The sequence below is a fragment of the Rhinoraja longicauda genome, chromosome 13, assembly GCF_053455715.1.
Source record: "Rhinoraja longicauda isolate Sanriku21f chromosome 13, sRhiLon1.1, whole genome shotgun sequence".
NCBI classification, from domain to species: domain Eukaryota; kingdom Metazoa; phylum Chordata; class Chondrichthyes; order Rajiformes; family Arhynchobatidae; genus Rhinoraja; species Rhinoraja longicauda.
In genome coordinates this window covers 1,354,381-1,370,215 of record NC_135965.1, presented here as the reverse complement: position 1 = coordinate 1,370,215, position 15,835 = coordinate 1,354,381, and the positions used below count along the sequence as shown (strand labels likewise).

At 47.0% G+C, this 15,835-nt stretch overlaps 1 protein-coding gene across 3 annotated transcripts in view; it reads right to left on the bottom strand.

Annotated features, from left to right (window-relative positions):
* The window catches only part of LOC144599376 (chloride channel protein 2-like), a 406,358-nt gene that overhangs the window by 207,454 nt on the left and 183,069 nt on the right, over positions 1-15,835 (bottom strand). For all 3 annotated transcript variants that reach the window (XM_078410172.1, XM_078410174.1, XM_078410173.1), the window contains exon 5: positions 7,080-7,213. In XM_078410172.1, coding sequence (XP_078266298.1) covers positions 7,080-7,213 — 134 coding nt within the window. The remainder of the gene's footprint in view (positions 1-7,079; positions 7,214-15,835) is intronic.

Here is a 15,835-nt window from a genome sequence, read left to right as displayed (position 1 = left end):
CTGGGGCATACAGTGTCCAGGCATACAGTGTCCAGGCCTACACTGTCCGGGCCTATAGAGGTCCCCGGGCCCTACAGTGTCCGGGCCTACAGTGCCCCTGGGGCATACAGTGCCCCCGGGGCCTACAGTGTCCGGGCCTACAGTGTCCGGGCCTACAGTTTCCGGGCCTACTGTGTCCGGGCCTACAGTGTCCGGGCCCACAGTGCCCCCGAGGCCTACAGTGTCTGGGCCTACAGTGCCCCTCGGGCATACAGTGTCCGGGTCTACAGTGTCCAGGTCTACAGTGTCTGGGCCTACAGTGTCCGGGCCTACAGTGCCCCTCGGGCATACAGTGTCCGGGTCTACACTGTCCGGGCCTACAGAGCCCCCGGGGCCTACAGTGTCCGGGCCTACAGTGTCCGGGCCTACAGTGTCCCCGGGGCCTACAGTGCCCCCGGGGCCTACAGTGCCCCCGGGGCCTACAGTGCCCCCGGGGCCTACAGTGCCCCCGGGGCCTACAGTGCCCCCGGGGCCTACGGTGCCCTCGGGGCCTACGGTGCCCTCGGGGCCTACGGTGCCCTCGGGGCCTACGGTGCCCTCGGGGCCTACGGTGTCCGGGCCTACGGTGTCCGGGCCTACGGTGTCCGGATTATGGTGTCCGGGCCTACAGTGTCTGGGCCTTCTGGGCCTACAGTGCCCTCGGGGCCTACAGTGTTCGGGCCTACAGTGTCCGGGCCTACAGTGTCCAGGCCTACAACGCTCCCCGGGTCTAATATGGGACAAGGGCGGTCCTGTACAGGACAAACCAATTTAGCCCAAAATACGGGATGTTCCGGCTAATACGGGACAGTTGACAACCCTACTTTTAATACATTTTACTTCTGGGGATATTCAGTTTGGAAGCTGCAGAACTGGTTAGTCAGGCCACTAATAATTAAACTTTCACCTCCAAATCCTGGCTCTGGTTTGTGCAATATCAAATGCTTGAAAGTTTCAGCATTGACATCATAATTCAAGTATTTCCCTGATCAGCAAGTCGATCCAAAGGGTAGAGCCATAGAGTGATACAGTGTGGAAATACAACTTGCCCACACCGCCCAACATGTCCCAGCTACCCTAGTCCCACCTGCCCGCGTTTGCTCCATATCCCTCCAAACCTGGCCAATCCATGTGCCTGTCTAACTGTTTCTTAAATGTTGGGATAGTCCCAGCCTCAATTACCTTCTCTGGCAGCTTGTTCCATGCACCCACCACCCTCTGTGTGAAAAAGTTATCCCTCAGATTCCTATTAAATATTTTCCCCTTCACCTTAAGCCTATGTCCTCTGGTCCTCGATTCATCTACTCTGGGCAAGAGACTCTACCCGATCTATTCCTCTCATGATTTTATACATTTCTATAAGATCACCCCTCATCCTCCTGCGCTCTAAGCTATAGAGACCCAGCCTACTCAACCTCTCCCTATAGCTCACACCCTCTAGTCCTGGCAACATCCTCGTAAATCTTCTCTGCACCCTTTCCAGCTTGACAACATCTTCCCTATAACACGGTGCCCAGAACTGAACACAATACTCTAAATGCAGCCTCACCAACATCTTATACAACTGCAACATGACCTCCAAAAAAAAAAGAAAATATAAACTTATTAAAACTAATGTGCATAAAACTGTTAGATTGTGATCTATGTTTAGACTTTTAAGATATGTGGTTTGCTTATTTCGGTAATTATAAATCGAATTGCAATTTATGTATTGTGTTGCTCCTTAAAAAATAAAACCCATTAATAATCGCAGCCATACAGATTTTATATTGTCAGTGTGAGGCTAAACGCAAATTGGAGGAAGAGCATCTCATGTTTCGCTTGGGCAGCTTACAGCCCAGTGGTGTGAATATTGATTTCTCTCACTTCAGGTAGCCCCGACATTCTCTCTCTCTCTATCCCTCCCCCACCCAAGTCGCACCAGCTTCTCATTTTCACCCTACAAACAGCTTACAATGGCCTGTTTCCCTTAGCATCGTTACTTTTTTGCATATATTTCATTCATTGTTCTTTATCTCTCTACATCATCGTCTATATCTCTCATTTCCCTTACCCCTAACCAGCCTGAAGGGTATCAACCCAAAACATCGAAACGTATAAGATTATTAAGGGGTTGGACACGTTAGAGGCAGGAAACATGTTCCCAATGTTGGGGGAGTCCAGAACAAGGGGCCACAGTTTAAGAATAAGGGGTAGGCCATTTAGAACTGAGATGAGGAAAAACTTTTTCAGTCAGAGAGTTGTGAATCTGTGGAATTCTCTGCCTCAGAAGGCAGTGGAGGCCAATTCTCTGAATGCATTCAAGAGAGAGCTAGATAGAGCTCTTAAGGATAGCGGAGTCAGGGGGTATGGGGAGAAGGCAGGAACGGGGTACTGATTGAGAATGATTAGCCATGATCACATTGAATGGCGGTGCTGGCCGAATGGCCTCCTCCTGCACCTATTGTCTATTGTCTATTGTCACCCATTCCTTTTTTCCAGAGATGCTGCCTGTCCCGCTAAGTTACTCCAGCATTTTGTGTCCATCTTCTAATAGTATAGTGGTATATCGTACAAACATCGCATTTGACATAAAATTAAAGCTGTCTTTCCATTAAGTGATTGATCGATGATGATTTTCAGTTGAAATATTATTCCGATTGCCACTCTCAAGAACAGAAGAATTAGTTTAGTTTAGTTTAGAGATACAGCGCCGAAACAGGCCTCTTCGGCCCACCGGGCCCGCGCCGACCAGCGATCCCCGCACATTAACACTGTCCTACACCCACTAGGGACAATCTTTACATTTACCAAGCCAATTAACCTACAAACCTGTACGTCTTTGTAGCGTGGGAGGAAACCGAAGATCTCGGAGAAAACCCATGCAGGTCAAGGGGAGAACGTACAAACTCCGCCCAGACAGCACCCGTAGTCGGGATGGAACCCGGGTCTCCGGCGCTGCATTCACTGTAAGGCAACAACTCTACCGCTGCGCCACCGTGCCGCACTAAAATTCACAGCCATAAAATCAAGTATGCCTGAATTAGTTATGTTAGTGGAGCAAATGCTGGTAGATTTAATCAGTTTCCCTATTAGTAGACTAAATGTACTTTAATGATCAAGAAAACTGAAATCCCATGCTTGCTTAGTACGGTTATTCCTGCAACACTTGCACTGGTAACTCACATGGTAACTCACAGCGTTAAATTACAACCATATCCATAGACAAATATCAAAACACTTTATTATTATAATATTAAACACAAGTTCCTCACTTACCCAACCCCCCCAAACAATTCATTAGAGTGGTGCAGTGTGGAAACAGGCCCTTCGGCCCAACTCGCCCACACCGGCCAACAATGTCCCAGCTACACTAGTCCCACTTGCCTGCGCTTGGACCGTATCACTCCAAACCTGTCCTATCCATGTACCTGTCTAATTGTTTCTGAAACGATGGGATAGTCCCAGCCTCAACTACCTCCTCTAGCAGCTTGTTCCATACACCCACCACCCTTTGTGTGAAAAAGTTACCCTTCAGATTCCTATTAAATCTTTTCCCCTTCACCTTGAACCTATGTCCTCTGGTTCTCGATTCCCCTACTCTGGGTAAAGGACTCTGTGCATCTACCCGATCTATTCATCTCATGATTTTGTATACCTCTATAAGATCTCCCCTCATCCTCCTGCTCCATGGAATAGAGACCCAGCCTACTCAACCTCTCCCTGTAGCTCACACCCTCTAATCCTGGCAACATCCTCGTAAAGGATTTACATCCTTGTCATTGTGGGAATGCAGCTGAATTTTACATTACATTATGTGGGCTGAATTTAATAAAAACTGGAAACAGCTGTTGCGATTGTGAAGTGTGATTACACTGGGTCAATTTGGTTCATTTGATGCTACTTGTGAAATTTGTGCTGCTTGATAATTTTTATCATCTCATTGTCCAATTAGCCCTGCTGTTGATTTACTTAGTGCCTTGTTACAGGAGGTACTAGATTTCAGAGTATTTAAAGTCAGCCAAGTCCTAGTAAGGGGAACTCATTGTCTTATTGAAGATAGACACAAAATGCTGGAGTAACTCAGCGGGACAGGCAGCATCTCTGGAGAGAAGGAATGGGTGACGTTTCGGGTCGAGACCCTTCTTCAGACCTGTCTCGTTGCCTGTAATTTGTTTTCACCTAGCACACAGCTAACAATCGTCTGTTTCCTTTATCAACGTCACTATATCTTTCATTAATTTGTTCTATATCTCTTCACATCACCATCTATATCTCTCGTTTCCCTTTCCCCTGACTCTAAGAAGGGTCTCGACCTGAAACATCTCCAATTCTTTTTCTCCAGAGATGCTGCCTGTCCCGCTGAGTTACTGATGACTACACCCATGGGAATTGTGTCCAGATTTTGCTCCTTAAAGACTGTGTTAAGGAACAATAGGCAATAGGTGCAGGAGGAGGCCATTCGGCCCTTCGAGCCAGCACCGCCATTCAATGTGAGCATGGCTGATCATTCTCAATCAGTACCCCGTTCCTGCCTTCTCCCCATACCCCCTGACTCCACTATCCTTAAGAGCTCTATCCAGCTCTCTCTTGAATGCATTCAGAGAATTGGCCTCCACTGCCTTCTGAAGCAGAGAATTCCACAGATTCACAACTCTCTGACTGAAAAAGTTTTTCCTCATCTCAGTTCTAAATGTCCTACCCCTTATTCTTAAACTGTGGCAGCAGCTGAATGACTTCAAGACTATCTGTGAAAATGAGAGATATGTAGGGGAGGTAAGGCCTAAGGTACAGGGTGGGTGGATGAACACAAGGAGAGGAGGTAGGCCGAGAGCCGGGTGAGCCTGTGTGGCCTTTCCCCTTCAAAACAGATGGATAGACACAAATTGCTGGAGTAACTCAGCGGGTCAGGCAGCATCTCAGGAGAGAAGGGATGGGTGATGTTTTGTGTTGCCACCCTTCTTCAGGCCCTTTGGATACTGTTGGGGCAGAGATGACCCATCAGGGGTGAGCAGCAGTAGTAGTCAGGCCTGTGGCCCTGAGCCTGGCTCGGGGGGGAAGGGGGGGAAGGGTGATAGCAGGCGTGGGAGACTGTGGTGGGCGACTGGTTATTCAGAGGGGCAGACAGGAGAATCTGCGGCACCAATTGAGACGGGGGTTGCCAACAGTCCCGTGTTAGCCGGGACATCCCGTATTTTGGGCTTAATTGGTTTGTCCCGTACGGGACCGCCCTTGTCCTTTATTAGGCCCGTGGGCCGCTGTAGGCCGGGACAGTGTAGGCTAACGGAGTGTGTTCGGGGAGCGGGGCCGAGTGTGTTCACCTAACGGAGCAACCCGCCTCCTGGCCTGGGCGGCCGCCATTGGTGGAGCAGGAGCACATGGCCGCTGGGGCGGTGATGTCACCCTTTGTCCCGTATTTGGGAGTGAGACAGTTGGCACCCCTAGTTGAGACTCCAGGATGGTGAGCTGCCTCCCTCTGCACACGGTTCAGGATGTCTCTGAGCCCCTGCATGACGTTCTCAAGGGGAAGGGGGAGCAGCCAGAAGTCATTGTGCATGTTGGCACAAATAAGATAGATAGGATTAGGGATGAGGCCCTGCAAAAAGGAATATCGGGAGTTAGGAAAAAGGTTAAAAAGCAAGACCTCCAGGGTCGTGATCTACGGTGACACATGCTGGTGTGTTGTGAGAAGCTAGTTGAGGAGGTACTATAACTCCATTTTAGATTTTTTTTTTAGATTTTTAGATTTAGAGATACAGTGCGGAAACAGGCCCTTCGGCCCACCGGATCCGTGCCGCCCAGCGATCTCCGCACATCAACACTATCCTATACCCACTAGGGACAATTTTTACATTTGCCCAGCCAATTAACCTACATACCTGTATGTCTTTGGAGTGTGGGAAGAAACCGAAGATCTCGGAGAAAACTCATGCAGGTCACGGGGAGAACGTACAAACTCCGTACAGACGGCGCCCGTAGTCAGGATCGAACCTGAATTTCCGGCGCTGCATTCGCCACCGTGTCGGTTTGGAAAAAGACATTTGGACAGGTACATGAATAGGAAAGGTTTAGAGGGATAAGGAACACATGTGGGCAGGCTGGACTAGTGCAGATGGGGCATCTTGATCAGTATGGGCAAGTTGGGCCAAATGGCCTGTTTCATTCTATTAATCTATGTAGGGTTTGCTTTATAGACGCAGTGCTGGAGCAACTCAGCGGGTCACACAGCATCTCTGGAGAAAAGGAATAGGTGATGTTTCAGGTGGGAACCCTTCTTCAGACTGGGTCACCTATTCCTTGTCTCCAGAGATGCTGCCTGATCCGCTGAGTTGCTCCAGCATTATGCGTCTATCTTCGGTGAAAACCAGCAGAGGCAGTTCCTTCCTACATGTAGGTTTTGCTTTATAATGGCTGTGGGCAGAAACCTTGTGTTGTGGGATGCGGAGATTAGGGATTGTGACTGCAGGCACCTTCATTTAAAAGCAAGATTACACATTCTGATGGGCAAATCTAGATCATACTAGGTTATGTCTGGCAGACATCAAAGTCCGAATATCTAAAAAAAACACTGGACATCTTCCGTGACTGTCATTTACAGATGTAGGACATTTTCTTAAACAATATTTTTGATAAATATTTAAACTCCCTTATATTCAAATAACTCTAATCTTTCTTTATCATTTGTCAAGGTACAAAAGTAACATGGACCTTTTGGCATTATTTTATTGTATTGTACTGTATTGTAATTCATTTATTAGCCAAGTATGTAAAGACATACACATTTACATTACGCAGATTTTATTTTCACATTATCTCTTTCAATCACATTTTGGTCAAATGGTTAGAAGGCAGTGGAGACCGATTCACTGGATGTATTCAAGAGAGAGTTAGATTTAGCTCTTAGGGCTAATGGAATCAAGGGATATGGGGAGAAAGCAGGAAACGGGGTACTGATTGTGGATGATCAGCCATGATCATCTTGAATGGCGGTGCTGGCTTGAAGGGCCGAAGGGCCTACTCCTGCACCTATTTTCTATCTTTCTAAGTCCCAAAATGTGTGTGAATATTTTCAAGGCTCTTACCTCTTTTCCTAATGGCATTCCACTCCCTAACGCACAAGTTAAGCCGATGACCTTTGCTACAAATGTTTTTAAGGTGAGGTATTCCTTTAGCACCACTCCACGTAGGATGGTCTTCATCTCTGGTATCCCAGAACCTGAGGAAAGAACAGATATTTTGTGTTCAAATAGTACCAAAATAGTGCTCAATATCAGTACTTCAAATGTACACTGTGCAAATTAAAAGTAAATAAGACAATGGTTAACAAAAGACGACCATGGATAACGCCGTCTTAAATCACGTGAGTTACGCCATTTAAAAAAAGCCACAAAGTAATCATGATGCTGCCTGACCCGCTGAGTTACTCCAGCACTCCTTGCCCTTTTTTTGTAAATCAGCAACTGCAGTTTCTTGTTTCCACTTCGTAGTTATACGAGTTATATTGCTTTTGACATTAATACTTTCTATCAATGTTTAAGAATATTATTGTATTTATCGTTTTAACATACTAATCTTATGTGCTTGGAAATGGAAGAACACAAAGTGCAGCATCTCTGGAAAAGATGGAGAGGTGACGTTTCACAGAGTGCTGGAGTAACTCAGCGGGTCAGGCAGCATCTGTGGAGAACATGGATAGGTGACGTTTCACAGAGTGCTGGAGTAACTCAGCGGGTCAGGCAGCATCCCTGGAGAACATGGATAGGTGACGTTTCACAGAGTGCTGGAGTAACTCAGCGGGTCAGGCAGCATCTGTGGAGAACATGGATAGGTGACGTTTCACAGAGTGCTGGAGTAACTCAGCGGGTCAGGCAGCATCTGTGGAGAACATGGATAGGTGACGTTTCACAGAATGCTAGAGTAACAGCGGGTCAGGCAGCATCTGCGGAGAACATGGATAGGTGACGTTTCACAGAGTGCTGGAGTAACTCAGCGTGTCAGGCAGCATCTGTGGAGAACATGGATAGGTGACGTTTCACAGAGTGCTGGAGTTACTCAGCGGGTCAAGCAGCATCTTTAGAGAACATGGATAGGTGATATTTTAGGACAAGGTCAAACCCGAAGCATCACCGATCCAAGTTCTCCAGAGATGCTGCCCGATATGCTGAGTTACCCTAGAATTGTTTCCTTTTGTGTATTAACCAGCATCTGCAGTTCTTTGTTGCTAGTGCTGAGAAATGAACTGACCATTCTCCACTATAGCAGATCAGCATATCATCATTTTAATATGATCTTAGTTATTTACTTGCTCTATCTCCACATCCAATTTTACAATCCAGTCAAACCAATTACAGTAATTTTTCTAGCCTTCCATCCACTTCCATCTTTGGAAACAGAACCTGACACAGTTTTCTTCTGAGTTTTAATAATCTAATTACACCTAAATAGTTAAAATATAAATAGTTTGGAGTTTTAATGAGTTAGTTCATTAGCAATCAGCACAAAAGTCATAACAAAATTCATTGCAGATCAAGGCTATTCGGCTCAAATGGTCTTGTTGCTGGAAATTTACCAAAACATAAACTTTTGGGCCTTGCTATTGAGGCAGTACAGCGTAGGTTCACGAGATTGATCCCTGGGATGGCGGGACTGTCATATGAGGAAAGATTGAAAAGACTAGGCTTGTATTCACTGGCGTTTAGAAGGATGAGAGGGGATCTTATAGAGACATATAAAATTATAAAAGGACTGGACAAGCTAGATGCAGGAAAAATGTTCCCAATGTTGGGGGAGTCCAGAACCAGGGGCCACAGTCTAAGAATAAAGGGGAGGCCATTTAAAACTGAGGGGAGAAAAATAAATTTCACCCAGAGAGTTGTGAATTTGTGGAATTCTCTGCCACAGAGGGCAGTGGAGGCCAAATCACTGGATGGATTTAAGAGAGAGCTGTAGGGGCTAGTGGAATCAAGGGATATGGGGAGAAGGCAGGCACAGGTTGTTGATTGGGGACGATCAGCCATGATCACATTGAATGGCGATGCTGGCTTGAAGGGCCGAATGGCCTCCTCCTGCACCTATTTTCTTTGTTTCTATGATGGTCTGCATCCCAGGGTACTTAAGGAGGTGGCTCTAGAAATCGTGGACGCATTGGTGATCATTTTCCAATGTTCTATAGATTCAGGATCAGTTCCTGTGGATTGAAGGGTAACTAATGTTATCCCACTTTTTCAGAAAGGAGGGAGAGAGAAAACAGGAAATTATAGACCAGTTAGTCTGACATCAGTGGTGGGGAAGTTGGCCTTCATAACAAGAAGAGTTGAGTATAGGAGCAAAGAGGTCCTTCTGCAGTTGTACAGGGCCCTAGTGAGACCACACCTGGAGTACTGTGTGCAGTTTTGATCTCCAAACTTGAGGAAGGACATTTTTGCTATTGAAGAAGTGCAGTGTAGGTTCAGGAGGTTAATTTCCGGAATGGCGGGACTGTCATACATTGAAAGACTGGAGCGACTGGGCTTGTATACTCTGGAATTTAGAAGGATGAGAGGGGATCTTATTGAAACATATAAGATTATTAAGGAATTGGACACACTAGAGGCAGGAAACATGTTCCCGATGTTGGGGGAGTCCAGAACCAGGGGCCACAGTTTAAGAATAAGGGTTAGGCCATTTAGAACGGAGATGAGGAAAACCTTTTTCACTGAGAGAGTTGTAAATTTGTGGAATTCTCTGCCTCAGAAGGCAGTGGAGGCCAATTCTCTGGATGCTTTCAAGAGAGAGTTAGATAGGGCTCTTAATGACAGCGGAGTCAAGGGATATGGGGAGAAGGCAGGAACAGGGTACTGATTGTGGATGATCAGCCATGATCATGGTGAATGGTGGTGCTGGCTCGAAGGGCCGAATGGCCTACTTCTGCACCTATTGTCTATTGTCTATAAAATTTGATGAAATATAAAGAGATGAGGATTATGAATAAATATCCACTCTCTGCATATCCAAAAGTATTTCAAATGGCACTAATACAAATACTTCAACCACCACTCCCCTCAGTGTGTTCCAGGTATCCACCACCTTGCGTGCAAAACAACTTGGCCCGCACATCTCCTTTAAACTCTGCCTCTCTCACCTGAAAGCTATGCCCTCTAGTCTTTGATTTTTTCCATCCCAGGGAAAAGATTATGTACTCAGGTCAAAAATTCTATCAAAGTCAAGTTGGAATATGTTCAATGATTGACCATCCACAAGTTCTTTCAGCGTGGACCCTGTGGACAAACTTACACATTTATTGCATCCGCTGCTCTAGATGTCAACTTATTTACATCGGCGAGACCAAGTGCAGGCTCGACGATCGCTTCGCTCAACACCTGCGCTCGGTCCGGATTGACCAAGCTGATCTCCCGGTGGCTGAGCACTTCAACTCCCCCTCCCATTCCCAGTCTGACCTTTCTGTCATGGGCCTCCTCCAGTGCCATAGTGAGGCCCACCGCAAATTGGAGGAACAGCACCTCATTTCGCCTGGGCAGCTTGCAGCCCAGTGGTATGAACATTGACCTCCAACTTTAGATAGTTCCTCTGTCCCTCTCTTCCCCTCCTCCTTCCCAGATCTCCCTCTATCTTCCTGTCTCCACCTATATCCTTCCTTTGTCCCGCCCCCCTGACATCAGTCTGAAGAAGGGTCTCGACCCGAAACGTCACCCATTCCTTCTCTCCCGAGATGCTGCCTGACCTGCTGAGTTACTCCAGCATTTTGTGAATAAATACACATTTCAACAAGATCATCCCTCTCCTAAACTCCAGTAACTATGGTTACCTGTACCCACTCACCACTCCAGTAACCATGGTTACCTGTACCCACTCACCACTCCAGTAACCATGGTTACCTGTACCCACTCACCACTCCAGTAACCATGGTCACCTGTACTTACTCACCAGTCAACCCAGCAGTCACACAATTGGTCAATACTGCACCATCTCAGAGTGTGCACATCTTTTTGAGTTACGGAAGTAATCGTACTTGAGAAGGAAAAAAAACTGCAGATGCTGATTTAAATCGGAGGTAGACACTAAAATGCTGGAGTATCTCAGCGGGTCAGGCAGCATCTCTGGAGAGAAGAAATGGGTGATGTTTCGGGTCGAGACCCTTCTTCAGATTTGAGAAGTGATTTTCAGGACATCCTATTCAATGAATGCAAACATTTCACCTTCTTGTACTCTGAAGGGTTATCCTGAACAGCCTAAGAAGCCAGTTTATGAATCAAATGCTCCTCTCTTTTCTGATACTTTATAACTGTCCTGAAGGGCGTCACGTCACGGTGGTGCAGCGGTAGAGTTGCTGCTTTACAGCACCAGAGGCCCGGGTTTGATCCTGACTATGGGTGCTGTCAGTGTGGAGTTTATACGTTCTCCCTGTGAACACGTGGGCTTTCTCCAGATGCACCGGTTTCCTCCCACACTCCATAGACATACTTGTATGCTAATTGGCTTTGGTAAAAATTGTAACGTGTCCCTAGTGTATGTAGGGTAGTGTTAATGTGCTGGGGATCGCTAGTCGGTGCGGACTCGGTGGGCTGAAGTGCCCATTTCCACGCTGTATCAATAAACAAAACTAGGCAGATTTCAAACAACTTCACATGTAACAGACTGTGATTCAAAGGTACTATTCAAAGGACAGATCATTCTCTGAATGTCTTTCCAGGTATTTTGTTCAAGGCCAAGAAATACTAGAAAGCCAGATAAAAAGAAAATAACTTGAATAACTAGTTAACGGTTGCATTTATCTCCATGCTTGTTCAAACATTGGGAGAACAGTTTCACACATTTAAAGTAAAAATCACTGCTTGAGAAAATGTAATTGAGCATGTGTTACATGTGGAAATTATCTTCAATGTAGAAAGATACAGTAAGAAAATTAACCAAGGTTGAAGGGACGAATAAGGATTTATTTTATGAAAGATGATAGCAGTTGATGATTCACTTCAAGGAGCAAGTGAGGAATGTTGTCGTGAATGATGCCTTACTAGACTGTTGAACCGAAGATAGACACAAAAAGCTGGAGTAACTCAGCGGGTCAGACAGCATCACCGGAGAGAAGGAACAGGTGACGTTTCGGGTCGAGACCCTTCTTCAGACTGAGAGTGTGGGGAAAGGGAAATGAGAGATAAAGACGGCGATGTAGAGAGATAGAGAACAAATAAATGAAAGATATGCAATGGAAACAGGCCATTGTTAGCTGTGGGCTAGGTGAAAACGAGTTACAGACAATGAAACTCAACAAGATGACTTTGAAGCTGGTACCACCTGGGTGGGGGTGGGACAGAGAGAGGGGATGCAAGGGTTACTTGAAGTTAGAGAAATCTATCGGATCACTCGTCCAGTATGGTGGGAATAACAGTTAAAGTTGCTGCAAAGCACAGAGGAAGTGAGCTGAGTGAGGTACAGGGTGACCATGTGGGTATCATTTACACTGATGTGTTTTGTGTGGACAGTGGATACGTGGATAGGTGGAGCCGCACGAACATTAAGGCAGAGATGGATAGATTCATGATTAGTGCAGGTGTCAGAGGTTATGGGGAGAAGGCAGGAGAATGGGGTTAGGAGGGAGAGATAGATCAGCCATGATTGAATGGCAGAGTAGACTTGATGGGCCGAATGGCCTAATTCTACTCCAATCTCTTATGAATTATGAATCTTATGAACATTTAACAAGTTGGACAGTGAAAGTGGCAAATCATTTGTACAGCAGGGGGTTGTTTTTAAGTTAAGGCTATACTCAAACCTCACTTAATGCTATTTGAAATGCCAGTTTCATGCAAAGCTCCTGCTTTAAATTAGTCCTGGAACTGAAATGCATTTGGCAGCAAAGGAACTTGAGGACTAATCCCTCTGCAACTCATTTTAGTGCAAAGAAAAAATGCGGAGGAAAGGACTAATGCTGTCTGAGTAATCATGCTGGCAGTGGTCGGAGTGGTGCTGGGCAAGAGTGCTTTGCACATGGGCTTTGCGTTTGGCAAGCTATGGACCGCTGAAGCTCTTGGTTTAATGCAAGCCAAGAATTTCACTGCAGTGTTGAATGTTTGTGTATTTGTTACAGTACGTTATTTTTAAGGCTGGGTGCTCCCCGGTTTACGATGCTTCATAACAAGAGGAGTTGAGTATAGGAGCAAAGAGGTCCTTCTGCAGTTGTACAGGGCCCTGGTGAGACCCCACCTGGAGTACTGTGTGCAGTTTTGGTCTCCAAATTTGAGGAAAGATATTCTTGCTATTGAGGGCGTGCAGCGTAGGTTTACTAGGTTAATTCCCGGAATGGTGGGACTGTCATATGTTGAAAGACTGGATTGTATACGCTGGAATTTAGAAGGATGAGAGGGGATCTTATTGAAACATATTAGATTATTAAGGGATTGGACACGTTAGAGGCAGGAAACATGTTCCCAATGTTGGAGGAGTCCAGAACCAGGGGCCACAGTTTAAGAATAAAGGGGAGACCATTTTAAACTGAGATGAGAAAAGGCTTTTTCACCCAGAGAGTTGTGAATTTGGGCAATTCTATGCCACAGAAGCCAGTGGAGGCCAATTCACTGGATGAATTTAAAAGAGAATTAGATAGAGCTCTAGGGGATCTTATTGAAACAGCATCTGCAGTTCCTTCCTACACATCCAATGTCTATACTCCATACTCTAATTAAGGCCAATGTGCCAAAACTTTTCTTGACCACCCTGTCGACCTATGACGTCACTTTCACGGAGCTATGTACCTGCACCCCTCGATCCCTCTGGTCTGAAACACTCCCCAGAGCCCTGCCATTCACAGTGAAGATCCTGCTATAGTTTGGCTTACCAAAACGCAACACTGCGCACGTATCTACATTAACCAAATCTCGGCCCATTTGCCCCGTTGATCGAGATCTGCTTTAACCCTTGTCTATGACACCATTCACTTAAGTGTCTTCAGCAAATATACTGATCGTATCTTGACTATTCTGATCGAAATCGCTGCTATGAACCACAAACAGCAATGCGGTCAGCACTGATCCCTGAGGCACACCACGAATCACAAGTCTCCTGTCCAAATAACATCCCATTCTGCATCCTTCCATGAAGCCAATTCTCTATCCAATGGGCTAACTCTCCCTGGTTCCCATGCGACCCAACCTTGCAGAGCAGCCCACCATGCAGAACCTTATCGTCAGTCGGCTCCAAAAGAGTCGTAGCATCTTTCTGGTCGTCCCTGGATTTTCAGAATGTTGAAAACATTTTGGCGACAGTGGGTTTGACGCCAGTGAGCGTAGCTTGACGTCTCCTGATGTAGGTGCTGTCGTAGGTTGTTGCCAGGTGACGTAGGTTGTCGCTGGTGCTGACTTCGGTGAATTCCATTGACGACGACCTACGCCAACCTACGTCAACTGGCGACAGTTACCGGCATCAAAACCGGAGGCCAAAATGACGTGAGTTGTCTTCAGTTGTCTGCAGTTGTCGCCGACAGGATCGTAGCTTGTCGTAGCTTGTCGCGGGTGGACGTAGGTTGACTCCGGTTGTCGTAGGTTGTCGCCTGTGTAGTCGTAGGTTGTCGTAGGTGCGGTCGTAGGTGGACGTTCTACTTACGGAGATTGGGTCTGGGTGGTAGGTTGTTGTAGCTTGTTGTAGACATTGTCGTAGGGGGGGGGTCCAATCGCCGGTTTTTCGGCGACCTGCTACGACTATGACAGTCGCCAGCAAGGAGGAGCCAGCGCTGCCCTCGCAGCTGCGGCTTGCCTGCAGTCCGTCTGTCTTTTGTGTCTTTTATTGTTTTTGTATGAATTGTAGTTTTAATATGGTGTAGTGTTTGTGTGTTATGTGGGGGCAGGGGGGTGGGAGGGAACGGGAACTGTAAAATTCTCTCTCCCGAACGGAGACGCGACCTTTGTTTCTGTGTCGTTCCCGCTGTGGCCTACCACCGGCCATGCACCTGGGACCACCTGGGGCTCTGGTTCGCAGAGCCCGCGGCCCGGACTCACCACCTGCGGCGCTGGCCGCCTTCGGATGCTGCGGGAGCGGCTGCGACTCGTCTTCGGAGGCTCCGGCGTGGGCCTCGTGGACGTCGGAAGCCCGCAGGCCCCTGCGTGGGGGCCGACATCGGGAGCTCCGGCAGCGGCAGCGACAGCGTCTTCGCCTGCCCCGAATCACGGGGCTTGGGTCGACCCGCCGCGTAGCTTTCACCATCCGGCGCGGCCTGAAATAGGCCGCGGGATTTTCTCCGCCCGGTGGGGGCTTCAATGTTGGGCGCCCCGGCCGCCCTGACGTGGCAACTCCAACAGCCTGACTGTGGGAGAAAGCGGCAGGGAAGAGAAAAGACATTCTGGCCTTCCATCACAGTGAGGAGGGACTGGAGGAGACTCACTGTGATGGATGTTTCTTTTGTTTGGTGTTAGTTTATGATTGTATGTGTTATTGCATTCTTATTGATTATTCTTATTGGTCTTATTGTTGAACTGCAGGTAATGTTTCATTTCACTACACATTTATGTGTATGTGACAAATAAACGACTATTGATATTGAGCAGTCGCCTAAAAAATTGCCTAAGTGGGACAGGGCCTTTAGATGGGGCACCTTGGTTGGCAAGGACAAGTTGCACTGAGGAGCCAGTTTCCATACAGTGTGACATGGCTCAAAGTGCCTGCTGCCTTTCCTGCTCTGCGACAATAAATACACTTCAAAAATAATGAATTTGCCGTCGAGTCCTTTGGCTGCCCCATCATGAAATGTGCTGAGTTCAGGCACTTTCTCCTTTACCTTGCAGGATATTCTGCGGACATCATTACTTCTGAAAACCAAGTTTCACTTTGTATATCTTTAGAAAACTAAGCA